Source organism: Sclerotinia sclerotiorum, genomic scaffold (assembly GCF_000146945.2).
Source record: "Sclerotinia sclerotiorum 1980 UF-70 scaffold_25 genomic scaffold, whole genome shotgun sequence".
Taxonomy (NCBI): Eukaryota; Fungi; Ascomycota; class Leotiomycetes; order Helotiales; family Sclerotiniaceae; genus Sclerotinia; species Sclerotinia sclerotiorum.
In genome coordinates, this window is record NW_001820811.1 from 267,486 (window position 1) to 283,230 (window position 15,745).

At 41.3% G+C, this 15,745-nt stretch overlaps 6 protein-coding genes across 6 annotated transcripts; 3 read left to right on the forward strand and 3 right to left on the reverse strand.

Annotated features, from left to right (window-relative positions):
* Nucleotides 1-614: 614 nt before the first annotated feature.
* SS1G_13474 (conserved hypothetical protein) lies at nucleotides 615-1,986 on the reverse strand (the record flags this gene model as incomplete). Its single annotated transcript, XM_001585540.1, has 4 exons — nucleotides 615-806; nucleotides 852-1,281; nucleotides 1,329-1,779; nucleotides 1,836-1,986. 4 exons carry the CDS (start codon nucleotides 1,984-1,986, stop codon nucleotides 615-617), a joined length of 1,224 nt encoding a protein of 407 aa, XP_001585590.1.
* Nucleotides 1,987-2,725: 739 nt separating this feature from the next.
* Nucleotides 2,726-4,635, forward strand: SS1G_13475 (hypothetical protein; the record flags this gene model as incomplete). The annotated part of the gene is made up of 2 exons (XM_001585541.1): nucleotides 2,726-2,973; nucleotides 3,024-4,635. The coding sequence occupies 2 exons, from the start codon at nucleotides 2,726-2,728 to the stop codon at nucleotides 4,633-4,635; spliced, it is 1,860 nt and encodes a 619-aa protein (XP_001585591.1).
* A 2,439-nt stretch (nucleotides 4,636-7,074) lies between these two features.
* On the reverse strand, nucleotides 7,075-7,494 carry SS1G_13476 (predicted protein; the record flags this gene model as incomplete). Its single annotated transcript, XM_001585542.1, has 2 exons — nucleotides 7,075-7,119; nucleotides 7,342-7,494. The coding sequence occupies 2 exons, from the start codon at nucleotides 7,492-7,494 to the stop codon at nucleotides 7,075-7,077; spliced, it is 198 nt and encodes a 65-aa protein (XP_001585592.1).
* Nucleotides 7,495-7,647: 153 nt separating this feature from the next.
* SS1G_13477 (hypothetical protein) lies at nucleotides 7,648-8,520 on the forward strand (the record flags this gene model as incomplete). The annotated part of the gene is made up of 1 exon (XM_001585543.1): nucleotides 7,648-8,520. The coding sequence occupies one exon, from the start codon at nucleotides 7,648-7,650 to the stop codon at nucleotides 8,518-8,520; it is 873 nt and encodes a 290-aa protein (XP_001585593.1).
* A 373-nt stretch (nucleotides 8,521-8,893) lies between these two features.
* Nucleotides 8,894-9,601, reverse strand: SS1G_13478 (predicted protein; the record flags this gene model as incomplete). The annotated part of the gene is made up of 3 exons (XM_001585544.1): nucleotides 8,894-8,961; nucleotides 9,208-9,379; nucleotides 9,584-9,601. The coding sequence occupies 3 exons, from the start codon at nucleotides 9,599-9,601 to the stop codon at nucleotides 8,894-8,896; spliced, it is 258 nt and encodes an 85-aa protein (XP_001585594.1).
* A 1,901-nt stretch (nucleotides 9,602-11,502) lies between these two features.
* Nucleotides 11,503-12,156, forward strand: SS1G_13479 (predicted protein; the record flags this gene model as incomplete). Its single annotated transcript, XM_001585545.1, has 1 exon — nucleotides 11,503-12,156. The coding sequence occupies one exon, from the start codon at nucleotides 11,503-11,505 to the stop codon at nucleotides 12,154-12,156; it is 654 nt and encodes a 217-aa protein (XP_001585595.1).
* Between the last annotated feature and the right edge of the window lie 3,589 nt (nucleotides 12,157-15,745).

The following is a 15,745-nucleotide window of genomic DNA, read 5'->3' on the forward strand; positions in this document are numbered from 1 at the left end:
CAATCGAGTCACAAAATAAGCTACAAATCAAACGTCAAGCATATGGAATTGAGCGGGGTAAAGAGTAAGACTAGGATACCTACCAAATAATAATGCAACCAATCCATTTCCCCGGATTTTCTCGATTCTTAATTGGAGGTCAATACCTCTTCAAGCTTCAGCATATCATTTAGTCATCTGCAAGCCTTGTATTCGGCATATTATATAAAATCATGGATATCATCAAGTTCACACCCGTAGAAATCATCATATCATCAAAATGCAACGACTAAAATTCCACATCATATCTTTTTATACTGCTCTTTCGTATACCATGCCATGTATATCTTAATCCATCTCTCATCACTCATAAGATCTAAGAGTCATAAATACCTTTCATTTCACACCATTCCCATCTGATGTAGCCAGATCCAGCCCAACCAAGCCAAATATCACCTCGATTTAAATTAAAAAGACAGAACCAGATTCAACTATTGTTGTACAGGGGTAATTTACCAAACAGACGCCTTTCGAAAATGCCGACCTTTAAAATCAAACGCCTAGGTAGATATCCAGTATACATCTCTTGAAATATGGAGAATGTATCAACAGTAAAGAACGTATGTGTGGTATAATTAAAGGAAGTAATCACCAGCACCTCTTCTACCAGCTGGAACTGCACGTTGATCCTCTGGTACTGCGCTGAAAATACTAAATTTAGGATTAAGATCTTCGCCAACGTTCATAATTGAAGCGACATTGCCACATCGATAACAGTAGTTGGGAGCTGACCAGACAGTAACAACAGACTTTTGTGCAAAATGATACTATAAATTGTTAGAAAATTCAGCCAGGGCAATAAATTAACATACCTTATATCCCTCGTTAACAAGTTGATGGGCGCGAGCAATAAGTTTAAGACCATTAACATGATTAAACTCATTAGCAACTTTATCTCCAAACAGCCATCCAGCTCCACGAGGAGAAACAGCCCAAGTATCAACATCCTCGGGATCACTCCAAACCAAATCACAAAAAGCTCCCTCATGGGGAATTTCTTGTGCACGTGCAACAACTCTGATTTGATCGACAGTTCTAATTTCTGGACTCAAACCACCATGAACGCAAAGGACCTCTCCATCAACTACGGCTGCAAGGACAAGGAAATCAAAAACTTGACAGCAAGATTTCCAAACTGAGGCATTTCCGTATTTTTGTTGACATTCTTCGTAAAAACCATATACTTGTGTGATTTGACGAGATTCATGGTTTCCACGGACGAGAGTAATTTTATCAGGATATCTAGGACTATTAGCAACGGGACTCACAGAACGTAAGATTTTACTTACGTAGCTTTCAAGCACATCAATAAAGTGAAAGTTTCCAAACTAAAATACCCTCTGTCGACAAAATCACCTAGGAAGATAAAATTTTGGTTCCCATTTCCAGAGACTTGATTGTTGTTGATATTGATACCAGAGTCAGCTCCAGAGCTTGTACTACGATTTGATCCTCCTGCAGTACGTGGACGTCCTCGAGGTTCATCATCGTCATCATCATCTCCTCCACTTGCGCTCTCCATACCACTATCACTGCTTCTTATCTTCTTCTTCAATTTTGGATCTGTAATTTGCGTAGGCGGTTCGAGCGCATCTGTGTTAATAACAGTGGTGGGGGCTTGAACATTTGTCTCTCCTGGCATACCACCAGCGATACGGAAAAGCTCGAGTAAATCGTAAAATTGACCATGAATATCACCACATATAGTGACGGGTGTTGCGACAGGTTGTATATTTGACTCTGTCGAAGGAAGAATCAGTACGATATAACATCAGCGGGGGATTCAAAAACATTACCTTCCATTAAACACTCCTTTACCATTTCACAAAGCTGTTTCATTGCCCATTCTGGTAAATAATGGCATTGCTTTGCCTCTGCCAACCATTCCTCAAGACCAGAACGAGGTCCTAGTTTCGCGGCGCCAGGGCGGGGTACTGTGGAACTCATTTTGAGTATTGTGATAAGGGCGAGGGCGATGACTTTATCCTTTTTTCTTCCTTAAACGAAAGATACTGTATCGTGGCGTGAAGTTTCTCGGCTTTGAAGGACTAAGGGTCTTCTAAATCCTCTTTAAGTTCTTCCTAGTCTTCTAAATGGTCTCGAGGCTGCAGGTACACTTTGTTGAATCTGATGGCTTTTCAACAACTGTGATTCTGCGGTTTTCGCAATCGGCCTGTTGGATGCTCTTCAGAGCAGTCGTATTCTGCTTCGGAATTGTGGTAAGCGTGAGAGTGATTATTCGTAATCCTCCTCATAGAACGCACATCAACTGCTTCACCTAAGACTGTACTTTGAATAATACCACACTATTCCAGATATCGCAGTATTAACCGAAGATCATGGTAGAAATTGTGTGAAAAGTCACCGTATTCTCGGTGTTTAGATATCCCGACCCAGTGGACTTTGGTGAATGCCCCACGTCTGACCTTAATTCCTATCATCATCAATCAACAATCACATAAAATAAAGCGGTTTCTTACTTACACAAACAAAACAATAGCACGGTGGATGATTCCTCTATAAATCTTTGTCGTATTCTTTCTATATCTATGTGATCGTTAATAACTCGCAAGCTCTCCCAATTTGAGGAGCGTGGATATTGATTACCCAGTTTGGTAGACATTTGGCGCAATACTTAGGAGAAAGTCGACCTCAAGTCCATTGATTTTCAGAGCTGACATTCAAGATGGCTACTACCGCAGGATCTCGCAATCAAACAAACGGTGTTCTCTCCGTTACAGCTACACAGACATCGGGTAGTACTTCCAAGCAAACTGCTAGCAAGCCAGCAAGTTCCAAGTTGAAGCTTATCGTCCGTAGACTAGCTCCAGGATTGACGGAGGTGGAGTTCTTTTCTGTTCTTGGTGATGAATGGAAAGTAGGGCAAGGAAAAGTTGATTGGTTTCAATACAAATTGGGGAAAGATTCTAAAGAGTATGTACTTTCGCAAAGTATGTGCCTGCAGGGCTTACAGATCAAAACAGTCCTTCCAAGCCATCCCGACCTTCTCGAGCATATTTACACTTAACAAGTGGTGATCACCTCTTACCATTTTCAGAAGTCGTGCGAAAATCCAGTTTTGAAGATGCAAAGAATACATATACAGATTCGTGTCTCATTGGACCACCCTCCGTTGAATTTGCGCCTTACAGTAGAGTCCCTGCAGGTCTTAAACGTCGTACAGATGCTCGGGCAGGAACAATCGATCAGGATCCAGAATTCATGGCATTTTTGGAAGGATTGGCTAATCCAGTTACTACAAAAGAAATCGGCGCAGATGGCGAAGATCCTCCAACAGGAAAGCCCGAGAAAGTTACTGTGACACCATTGGTTCAATTCTTGAAGGACAAGAAGGCCAACAAGACGAAGGAATCGGCAGCAAAGGCAGCGAAGAAACAAGAAACTCCGAAGTCCAAAGCGAAGGAAGGATCAGGTTCGACAGATGATAGTAGAAAGTCCAACAAAGATCCTAAGACCGACAAAGTCGCGGCCACGCAAGAGGCTGTCAGGATTTTGAACAGAGAAGCTGCCAAAAAAGTAGCTGCAACGTCCTCCTCTGCGGCTACTTCAACAAGTACCGAGAAGAACGTACCCAAGCTTGATACTTCTAAAATTCCTGCTAATGAAAGGCAAGCCGTTGTTGCTGCTCATGTTCGCATGCTACACCGTGATCTCGGACTTAGTCCCTCCCAGGCTCACCGCCGTATCAAACGTGATACAGCTAGTGCGGTAAAAGCTGAGGCTTCTGAAAAGTCCACGTCTACTCCTAGTAATACCGCATCTTCTCCATCTACTCCTACAACACCCACTGGTCCCAAAGTACCTCCAGCCCAGCCTAGTGCTCAATCAGGTAGCCGAAGATCTAGAAGAGGTAACCAAAAGAATACTACTGAATCTTCTGCTACCAAGGGGCCGACAACCACTGCTTCGGCCCCAACTACACCAATGGTCCTACTACGAAAGTTCACCACTCAACAACGACCTGAACAACAACCAAGTACCGCGACTTCTCAATCTTCATCTACACCTCAAGCTCCACCGAAAGCGCCTCCGAAAGCGCCTCCGAAAGTCAATCCCCCTGCAGCTCCAGCTCCAGCCGCGGTGCAACCTCAACAAGCCACTCCTAATCGAGGATCAAAGGCTCAAGTGGATGTTCCACCTAAAGGTGCCCGACAAGCTTTCATAAAACATGCCAACCCATCTCAAGGGGTAACTGAATTATTGTTAAAGGAAGCATTGGAAAAATTTGGTAAAGTTTCCATGGTTGAGATAGATAAAAAGAAAGGCTTCGCATATGCAGATTTTGAAGATCATGAAGGTCTAAAGAAAGCAATGGCTGCAAACCCCGTTTCCGTCGCACAGGGAACTGTTCACGTTATGCAACGAAAGGGAAATCAATTACCACGTGCTGGCCCAGCTCCTAGAGCTCCTGCTCCTCCACCTGCTAGTCCGGCTTCTCGTGGTGGTAGAGGTGGAGCTATAGGCAGGAGGGGTGGTAGAAACGGTGGTGGGAGAGGTCGCGCAGATGCTCCGGCTGCGGATTCCCCAAAGCCTTCTCCAATTGCTGTTGCCCCCACAGGACCAGCTCCAAAGTGAAGAGATAGTGATCGCGAAAGACATTTCAACATTTCATTCGAAAGCAGATTTTGGGCAACTCACCAGCCAAGGGAGACACATAGGACATTCTCGGAAATATGGGAATTCATTGCGATGTCTAGGATAGCCTTCAAATGCCTTTCCAACGACTACACAAGCCCAAGGACAGTCAATAAGAGATAGCTAATGCGCCCATTCCCAAATTGTCCAATTTTTGGCACAAGCGTAAAGGCGAAGAAGTATGTGGAGAAGGAGCATGATTGCAAGTATGAGCCAAAATTCATATGTAAGGAGAAGATAAGGAAGTATCAGTCCCTTCATAGGCGGTATCATTTGACCCATAATGCGCTTGAGCGACTGCAAGGTGTTGATGTCCTGTTTAAATCAGGGTTACGTAGCAGGTCCTTGAGATAATTACAATTTTAACTTTCTCTCATATATTTATGTGGATGATATGTGGATGATATGTGGATGATATGTGGAAGTCTTATGCTTTACCGGCAAGTTCTCTAAGAATGTTGGGCCTTCATATGTGGGTGATTGTGCTTCCTTGAACTGTTCTCCCTCAATCAGGCATTTGTTTAAAAGTAGGCAGAGTTCTAGGTATCTCGAATCCAGTACCTCCTATCTTATGCATTTCCTCACGACATACACTATTCACCCTCACACTTTCTACTCGTCTCCGGGTCTGGTGATATATAAACAACCGTCTTGGCTTTCGTATATATAATAGTCCTCAACTTCCCTCTAGGATGTGGTAAATTTAACAGAAAACAGGCCATGCTTAATAAGTGGATAGTGTAATGAAAATGGTATCGTTGGAACTGCGCGAAGATGGGTGCTTGCATGACTAACAGGAGTGTAGATTGTTGTAGAGGGACTAGATGATAAAAGGTATCGTCTGAATACTGAAATGTGTTATTGTTCGCCCGTATAATTGCTGTCCATATTCTTCTGTGCTGTCGTCTAAAACCTGACATCATTCTGGACACCATTCTGTACGAGATTCCAGGTACTCTTCCTGCTTTTTGTGCGCGGCGAATCAACTGATTTTACGATTCTATAATGCTTACTTGGTGTAGGTGATTTTTCGATACTCATCAACTACGACTTTCCTCTCCGTCGCATTATTGGATTTGTTTAATGTTTTGATACGGTATATCATGGATATTTATATATGTGAAGCGGGTGTGTGGGATACGCGAGTGCGGGGCGGAAAAGCAGTGGTGAGTGGTGAATTTATCTGGTTCCATACGGAGAGGGTTGGGCTGGGTAAAATGGGCTGGAATCTTCTTCTACAAGTATAAAAGGATTGTGATATTAAGAAGTGGTAACTGCAAATAAATTGCAATCAAATTCACACTACGGCAACTATGCCCTGGTGTATCGCGATCGCCATCATTACAGCCAAGAGTATTGAGGCAATAAATTCGGGTTTGAAAGGTCAATTGGTGAAGCTGTGTGTGAGACATGAGGGATAATGATTGCTATCACTTTTCGATACTATATCGTCTTTTCGGCAAAGTCTTTATTGTCAATAAGTCCTTAATGGCTAATAAGTTACTATTCGCAAGATGACGGGGAGATTTCTTATATATAGCTATTTTTAGGCTATTTTTCTGCGGTGTTTCGAACTTTGTCTAAGCTGCTGATGCGCAACGTCACCCATGGTTATTACCAGACATTGCTATAAATTCCTTGACCGATTTGGAAGCACGAAGGGCATTATTTATGCCGGGGAGAGTGGAAATATTGTGGTGGCTACAGGGAGGTCTCGTAGTGAATTGATTCTTAAGGTTTTTGTGTATCTAGATTTTTTCATACTCAACTTTATGAGTTAACAAATGTATCCCAACTAGCATAAATATATTAGTATCTAACTAAAGCTATCTTTTCCAGTTGGTGTGAGTGGCGTTAAAGCCTAACTGAAGGGAAATTTTACTAGAGCAGACACCCTATTATGAATGTGTCTCTCAGGGTTACCGAGAGTGGTATATTTTTGACATTGTGATCCTCCATGGCTCCCCAATGCTGATTGTTCATTATTCACATCCGGGGCTCTGCTATACTTCTTCACTTTAGATAGTACCGTCAAAGTTTGTGTATGGCGATTGCCTCGAGCCCAAAAGATACATCATGTCGCCTCAGATCAAATTGGACCAGGAATACTGCGTTTACATGATAGACTGGTAATTGGACTACCATACAAGAATCCAGACCTCCGAAGCCATTTTGCAAGAGACAAAAGCTATAATACATAAATGAAAACCGGGAAAGGATGGAAATCAGTGTTTATTATCCTGCGTCGACTATCCATCTGCCCCTATTATGTTCCCCAAAGGACGGTATATAAGGTGTGTCGAATGCCAAGCACCAATAATATTGAGCCATTCACATTATGTAAGCGCTTACTTGAGCTCTATTCATCCTCTTTAGCCATTACAAAAATTGATTCATTGAATCCAACTCAACATCACTTGATGTCTACATCAATTTAGAAGAACCTCGTATACTTGTTGCTTTACATCCACAAGTATGTGACCATTACTATCTGCGCAATAACCTACTAACCGGGGTTAACCTCATGCTTCATTTTGACAAATCAAATGAGGGCGTGATGTTTGTCCTTCTATTGTCCGCGATGTTGATGAGGGCAGACCGAGGATGAGTAATTAGAACCATTCTTCCTCAACCAAAATCACGGACCTCGGCATGATACGAAAGACCCGCTTTCAAGCCGGCGGAAGTGTAGCCAAAGTGGGACAAATCCGCCGCCCAACGAATCCGGGATTGTTCGAAATGAGCACTCTTTCGAAACACCCAATGAACAATCTTGATCAGGGTCTCTTCAGCAGCCATTTTAGCTAGATTGACCAGTCGGCAGATTCACGGGATGATATAAATTCTAAGTAAAAAATCACCCCTCCGGGTTTCTTCTATTTTCTCTTTTCTCTCTGTACCTTCAATTGTAATCTTACCAATAAGTCAAAGCAATAGCAAGTGCAAGTCAAGATGGCTCAAACAAAACCAAAACCCCTTTCAGCCTTTACCAAACTATCACCTTGCGTCTATCTCTACGAGCCTAGCACCACAGCTAGCACCACACCACTGCCAGGTCATCCGACCACTATTTTGCTTTGCAGCTGGAACAATGCCGCCCCGAAACACATCTCCTACTATACCACCTACTACACCAATCTCTTTCCTTCTTCCCGTATCGTTCTCTGCACCATGAAAACCTCACAGTTCCTCCTTCAATCCGAAGCTCGCCGACGCAAAGATGTCGCTCCCGCTATCGATGCCCTATTTTCCGGATCCCCCGACGGAAGTGAGAGACTACTAGCCCACTGTATCAGTAACGGTGGCGGGAAACGTCTCTATGGAGTTACGGGGTTGTATTACTCCTTAAAGGGCAAACCGCTTCCTATATCCACCATAATCTATGACTCCTGTCCTTCCCTCCCATGGTTTAAGCGAGATTTACACGCTCTTCTCCACGTGCCTGGAGCAAAACTTCCATGGTTGTTATATATACCCCTAGCGATCCTGGCTGTCCTAACTGCGTCGATACTTTACTTCATTGTGCATTGTTGTCCGCATTGGGTTTGGAGAGATTTAGTGAGAGGGCCTTTGGAGGGGTTGAATGATGAGAGATTGGTAAGTAAGAGAGCGACGAGGGGATATATTTATAGTGAAGAGGATGATGTGATTGAGTACACTGATGTAGAGGAGCATGGGGAAATTGGGAAACAGAAGGGCTATAGAGTAGAGAGGGTTAAGATGGTTGGTGGGAAGCATGCGCAGATGTTTAGAGGGCAAGGGGGTGAGGAGGTTTATTGGGGTTTTGTCAAGAAGTCGTGGGCAGACGGGTTAGGAGGGAATTAAGTGGGGAAATAAAGTGAAGTGCTTGCTGGAATGGAGCAATGCTGGCATGATAGCTATCTTAGCTCACATGTGGAAGCTATACATGCTTGGGAACGTTTGAGATTCACTATGTATATGGTTGGATTTATGTTGATTCATCATTATACCAAGCTAGTCAGTAGTGGCTGAGGCGGGCTTGGTTCCCTAGTATTAGTTTTCACTTCCCCCATTCAAACATTAGAAGATTGAGGCTTTCAATCTCCCCAACCTATATTAGCTACGGTCGAATAAGGCCAGCCACCCTCCATTTACTATTGTTAGAAGCCTACAAAGCTCCTAGCCGTCTTAGATAGTCATAGACTCAGTGTAGACGTTAATTTAATCAATCAATCAATCAATCAGTAGTGGCTGAACGGTGGTTTTGCAGCAGATGCAGAAACTCCCATTTAGACTGGGATTGGACTATTAAGAATGTTATAGAAGTTTCATACTTAGAGGTAGATATTTGATTATGATTTTTTGATTTATGTACTAAAGAATAGATAGTTTCACAGGATATTCATCCATAATTTGGATGCCTTTGCTTTATTAAGACTTCAACACTTTTCACGAATTCACGGATCAACTCAATCCTTTCACTGCACCCTATCCAATCGATATTATCATTGGCAAACATACACATATGACTGGATTAAACGAGAACTATACAATTGACCCCTCTTTTATGGATGACAATCACATTTCCACCTTCATACGATACCCTAGCTTCATCCACCGCTATCAATGCAGGATTTCTACCAACTAATATGGCATCATCTAAACATTCCTGACATCTCCTCAAGGCGAAGTGCATGCAGTACGTTGAAGAAGAACTCATGATCTACATCAGCATTCTCCAGTCTAAAAAATGACTGATTATAGCTAGATCCAACCCAACTAAAGAATGGCAATGCAGAAGACGACGATAGGACAATACGGCAAAGTCCTTGATAACCTGCATGACATGGCATAGCGTTGCATCTCACCCGATACTCAGCGTTTGTTTTGCATAATTAGCCGCTTGACCGCCAAATTTTATACGAACCTGAGGAGATTGTGGCATGTTGAATTGGAAATTTGAACAAAAATGAAAGCAAGTCCGTATGGATTATGTATGTAAGATTTAAGAATCCGGTTTGGATTTCGTTGCGTTGTCGATGCATTGAGGGATTTATGCAATGTATGCAAGGACTTTTATGTGTGCATAATTATTCTTCGATCACGTGTGGCTTATGCAGCAAGCAAGTTGACTTGGCTGTTGGCCCATAGCCTCATCTATTCAACGCCGATTTCTTCTAGGGCAAGAGATCTCCAACTTTCTTCACATCAAGCAATTTATTCAAGCCGGGCAGTCTGACCGAGTTGATTGGTACCCAACGCAACGACACTAGGAACAGTATCCCTAACTAAACGCCAAAAGAAAAATATTCTATTTAGCACAGCGTCTCACATCTCATGTCACGCATAGCAAACGTCATCATATGGTGCCTCAATTATCTTCATCATTGCAACTGAAGGTCATAACCACCCAGCCTTATCCCAAAATCTGCCTTGCAGAAATCTTCCTCCATCAAGCCACGGTTTTCCTTTCTTTCTGTTTCTTCTGATGACCACGCCGTCCATCCTGGGCGACCGATCCTGCTATGACTTCGCCGCATTTGTAACCATGTTTGCAAGCCACAGAATACTTTCTCTATATTGTGATGAGAAATCCATCGTGGCTGAAGTGTTGAGGACTTCATATGCATGAAATGGCTTGTTTGGAAAGTTCCGAATGTGAAATTATGCTCTGAGAAATCTGACATCAGCAAATATCAATGAAAAGCCAAGTTTCTCCTCACAAATTGTTTTGCAAGACATTTTCCCAAGTGTCATCTGAAATTTCCATGGAATCACCACGCCTCAGCCTTACATTTGGGGTTCGCACAGCCACTCCACAAATTGATCATTGAAGCTCGTAACATGATACGTCATGCTCCGACAACTATTGTTTGAGTAAAGGTCATAGGATAGGTGCATTAGTTCCCGCATATTTGAAGGAGGGTAGAATCTTCTAAGCCAACCATCTATCCATGAACAGCTGAGTGGCTTGTACCTTTGGGATCTTTGTACTACTAGAGTTGGGTTGCTGTATGGGGAAAGAAAGGCTTGTTTGGATATGCATGGAATGGGAAGGATTTTGAAAAGAGAATAGGCAGGACAAGGCAGGTGAAACCTTTTTTTCTTTACCTTGTTCCTTTCTTCTGTTTTTGCATGTTTCGTTGAAAATTGGTCGAGAAGTTTCTCTTAGACTGGGACATTCAATGGCTTGGACATGCCACATGTACGATACGTTGGCTCTTTTAAGCATAGATGAAATGGGAAATGAAGTCAAGTAGAGGACGAGACGTTTCTTTACTCCAGTCCTAGCAGTCTATGGGAAGGAAGGCCATCGAAGCAACAAGTTCTTCGATATTTCGAAATGCAATATTTATTTCTATAGCCTTGTTGATTTTCTTCTCGGTTTCAAATTTCGATAAAGATTATGACCAAAAATTTACAACCTGCCACATAATGTTTAGCACGGCTCTTTCTTTACCTATCCGTGGGCCATACCATAGAAACTTTACAATTTTCTCATGCCCAGGCGGTTATACACGTAAAGCCTTCCGTATATAGGCAACAATACATATAATCTAGATTTCTCTCTTCTCATTGAACAATTTCAGCAGTGCATTGTCAAATTCTGATTCTACATACATATGTGCTTCTGGAGCTGCAGGTCACACTTGCATATTTATCCATATCAATATAGCAAACAATCATTCTCCTAATTTTACAATACAAATGCCGTGAAGAATATCTCCATCACATCACCGTTGAAATATTTCATCTTCAACCAACCAACCAACCCATTCCATCGAAAGTTATCCTTCATCAATTTTCTTCTTAACCTCATCAGCACATACACAAAGCCACATCAAAATGACTTACGAACGTCCCCGCTCTCGAGGCTACTTCGAACGTGACCGTAACGGTCACGAACGTATCATCTTTCGCTCAAACTCCAACCTCCGTCGTTCCACCTCACGTTCGCGTCGCTCCCCCTCTCAATCTCGTACCACTTCCCGCGAAATAGCAAACGAACTTGAAGAACGCAACGCTGAACTAAATGCCGTTACCGAATCACTCAGAACAGAATTATCTGTTGTGGAAACAAGAAATTGGCAATTGAATAATGATAATAGTGCACTGAGAGAAATTATTAGGATATTGAATGCGGATAAGGAAGTTGTGACGATGGAGAATGAAAAGAAGAGAAGGGAAATTCAATTTTTGGAGGAGAGGATAGAGAAGTTGGAGGGGAAGAGGAAAAAAGCTGAGGTTAGGGGGGAGAAGGCGGAAGAGAGGATTAGGATGATGAGGAGGGGGTTGACTGGGAGGGGAATTTTAAGTGAAGGGGGACTTAAAGAGAGGTTGGAGGATAAGATTGAAGAGGTGGAAAGACTCCAGGAGTTGGTTAGAGTTATGAATGCAAAGGTTGTGGAGAGGAATATGTGGTTGGCGGAAAAGGATAATAAGTTGGGGTTTTTGAGGAGGTGGCTTGTTGCGAGGGGATTTCATGTTGAGGGGGTTTGAGAGGATTGGGATTGCATGATCTATGGGTTCAGAGTCAGCAGTCAAGCAGATGACGATTTTCTACGAATCATTGATTTACAAAATGAGAAGAGGGGCAGGATTTTAGTTTCATATCACTTCATCAAAAACTTGGATATAACAACAAAAAAGAGAGATATCTAACCTTCTAACAACTATCAATATGTACGAATAAGAAACCACACCCACACCAATGTTTACCCTCTACAGCATACGCTAACCATGAATAGAAAATATTAAAAAAAAGCGAGCAGGATGAATTTCACACTGCATTTTCAATCTTTCAATCTTTCAATCTATCACATATCTCAGCTGTTTAACTGTAGTCTGTTTATAGTTACTTTAATTTAATTCATTTCAATATGAAATAGTTCCAATGTCACATAATGAAATAGTTGCATAATTATCTAACTTTAATAATTTTCTCCTACTTGGATTCTTCTCGTACTTTGGTTCCCTTCCCCAAATAATAGAATGATGGCTATGTCAGATAGAGCAGATAGAGAAGAGACAGAAATCCATAATCTCTGGTCATTCGCCTGTATATTCAATACTCATACACATGCATGCATACACAATCTGGGCCCGTGAGCAAGACAGGTTGCGAAGCTAGATATTTCATTTGTAATACTGACTTCTTCTTTAATTTTGACTTATTTAAAGCAAAGATGCATACTAGATTAACCTCAATCTGCTAACGCCGCAGGCAGGTATGCACATATCCGAATTCGAAGGCAGAACCTCCATCAATATCCATGCAATCATTCACGTGAGCCCAGTCAGTCAGTAACTTCTCATACCTTCGTTTCTGCTAGCACATACTTTTTCGAAGAAAGTTAGGTAACCATCTATCTCTTCTTTTGTTTCGGATATGGATTGTACGATGCCATCAAGTGGGTTGAGCGTACTCCGTATATGTAATATCAACTTACATGAAGAAAATTCAGAAGAACTAATTTTCGAATCTTGATTCTGTATTTCAATTTAAATCTTAAACTATAAACTAAGATGTACGATAATTTATTTCCTTAGGAAATGTAACATTATTAACCCGCTGAGTACAAAATGAATGAACTGACTAACAAACAAATATCCATATTGATATAATTATTTCTCTATCGATTTCTTCAAAAGCGATAAGAATATTCTTAATGCAGTGAGTGAGTGTATGATAAACGAAAATGCAAGATTGACGTCAAAACCGTAACCTAATATCTCGGCAGTTTCTTTTAGTTCTTTTTCCATAGCCACGCTTAAAAAATTTTGACACGTGAAGAATAGGCAGGTGGGACTTTTGTACATGCATGTATTGTGACTGTAACTTGTAATCTGTAACCTACTTGGCTTTACACAGGAGCTCGAGGAGTCATAGGTTAATTGTGACATGTGCGGGGGTTTTCATGTAACCGGGGGTGAAGATTGTTATTGGTGATTGAGGAGAGGAGGGGAGAGAGAAAGATGGAAATATGGAAGGAGTGAGGCGAGTAATTCGTTTAGAGTGCGTTTGTGTATGTATATGAGTACAAAGAAAATAATAATAATGCATTGTCTGGTCATTAGTCTTTCAATCGAGATTTTTTGCCCCTTCATGCAATGCAGTCAACCCCGCACCCGACCACCGTGCATATGATTTTCTAATTCGCATGTCATCATTCTAACTTTCTTTCTTTTTGATCCGTTGATTAAGTTAGCTAGGGTTTTCGGGTTCCCATGGGAACCCGGAAACTCCCATATACGTTTTAGCACTAAGGTTACCTAATCACCGTAGCGTCGCCACAACAAATAACATCTTAATTCCCATCCCTAGCCAATAGCCTCCACCTCCCTTCACAAACTAGGCATTCTCCAGCCTACAACAATCTTCTCAACCAATAAAATCTGCTTAGAAACACTACTCACTGCTTAACAATCATCAAAATCAAAATCACGTACAGAATAAGCACAGCCTAGTTGTAGTTGATATTATCCATTTTATCCATAAGCAACGCATCCTTAATCGTGATCTGCCCTGGCGTATACATACACACATACTGCTGATAGAGACCGAAAACCAAAAGATCCCGAGAAAGACAAATTCGGGAATGTAGGGTTAATGTATATACCTAGTAGGTAGATAAGGCTACAGAAACACACTGCATATGTAAAACTAAAACTAACACTGCCCCTTTTTAACAGATGGAAGAAAGAACAAGGGCTTTATTTGTTGATGATTTGTGCACCAATTAGATGATGGATGGGTGGAATGTACATGTGAGGAAGCCGTGAGAAGGTAGCTGAAGTTTAAGTTTTCTGGTAGAAATTCAAAGAAAGGGGTTGAGATTGAGTCATCATTATTTGATGGTTTACGAATCTTTTTCGGATATGAGAGGAGGATGAGATACCTACCTATCTATTTCTGAAATATTACATTACCTACTTATTAGAGTAAGGATAAATCTTGGGGGCTAGAAAAATAATTTCTTTCAAGATGCTATGTATGTATTCTATTTATATGAGATAGACAGATGAAGTAAGAGAAAATTTAAATATTTTTCTAATTTAGCTTACTTAATTAAGGTTAGATAGATATGAGAAAATGTAAGAAATTTTAATAAACATCACTCACTCATACATGTAACCAACCTTACAGGAAGGAAGGAATAAACAAAAATTCAGGACAAACCACATTACATTATCCACATCAGCCCAAAAGTATGCACGACGGGATAAGGCTACTAGGATAATTTTCTCGGTGAGATCATTTGGCAAGCGATCTTTTTGCATGCATCCCGGAGAAAAATAAGATAGATAGTCCTAGTCCTGATGGTTCTACAAGCCGGAAAAGTAAAGGAATATTTCATGGTGTGAGGGAGGTTAATGTAAAATACCTAGTCTAGTCTACCTAGTCTAGTATTATATGTTCAAAACATCCCAGTATATAAATTGAGGCAGTGATCAACATGATTGGAAGAAGCAAAAATCGAGTCCTAGAGAGAAAAGCTACCTACCTACCTACCTACCTATTTTATTTTTTATTTTTTCTTTCTCTCTTTTGAAACCTAGGCAGGTAGGTATACTAGGATATAAACTAAACATCGGAATTTGAGAGGAAAGAAGAGTCATATGTTTATTGATCCTTCTTGTGTTTCGGTTTTTCGTTAGCTAGGTAGGTAAGTAGGTAAGTAGGTAAATAATGGCTATGGCTATGGCTATGGCGATGGTACTGGTGATATAGCGATGGAGGGAGATGGCTTGGGGAATTTTTCTCCTACCTATACGTATATATAAATAAATATATATATAGCTCTTAAATATCCGGTGAGGAATGAAAAGGTTTCTTCTTCAGCCTTATGTTTATTTGATACGATTTCTCTATCAATATTTCTGATCATCTATTTTATCTGCGAAGACTAATTGTCGAATCGGTATTCTTCATCTATTTACTCATACTTCATATCCACAAAAGCGAATAGATTAGTTCTCACTGCGTCGATACTTAAATCTATTATCCAATTATTTTCCTGCCCGCTCTCATTTATCCAACCCTCACATCACATCACATCGCATCATATTCTGAGATCGTCAGATCGGA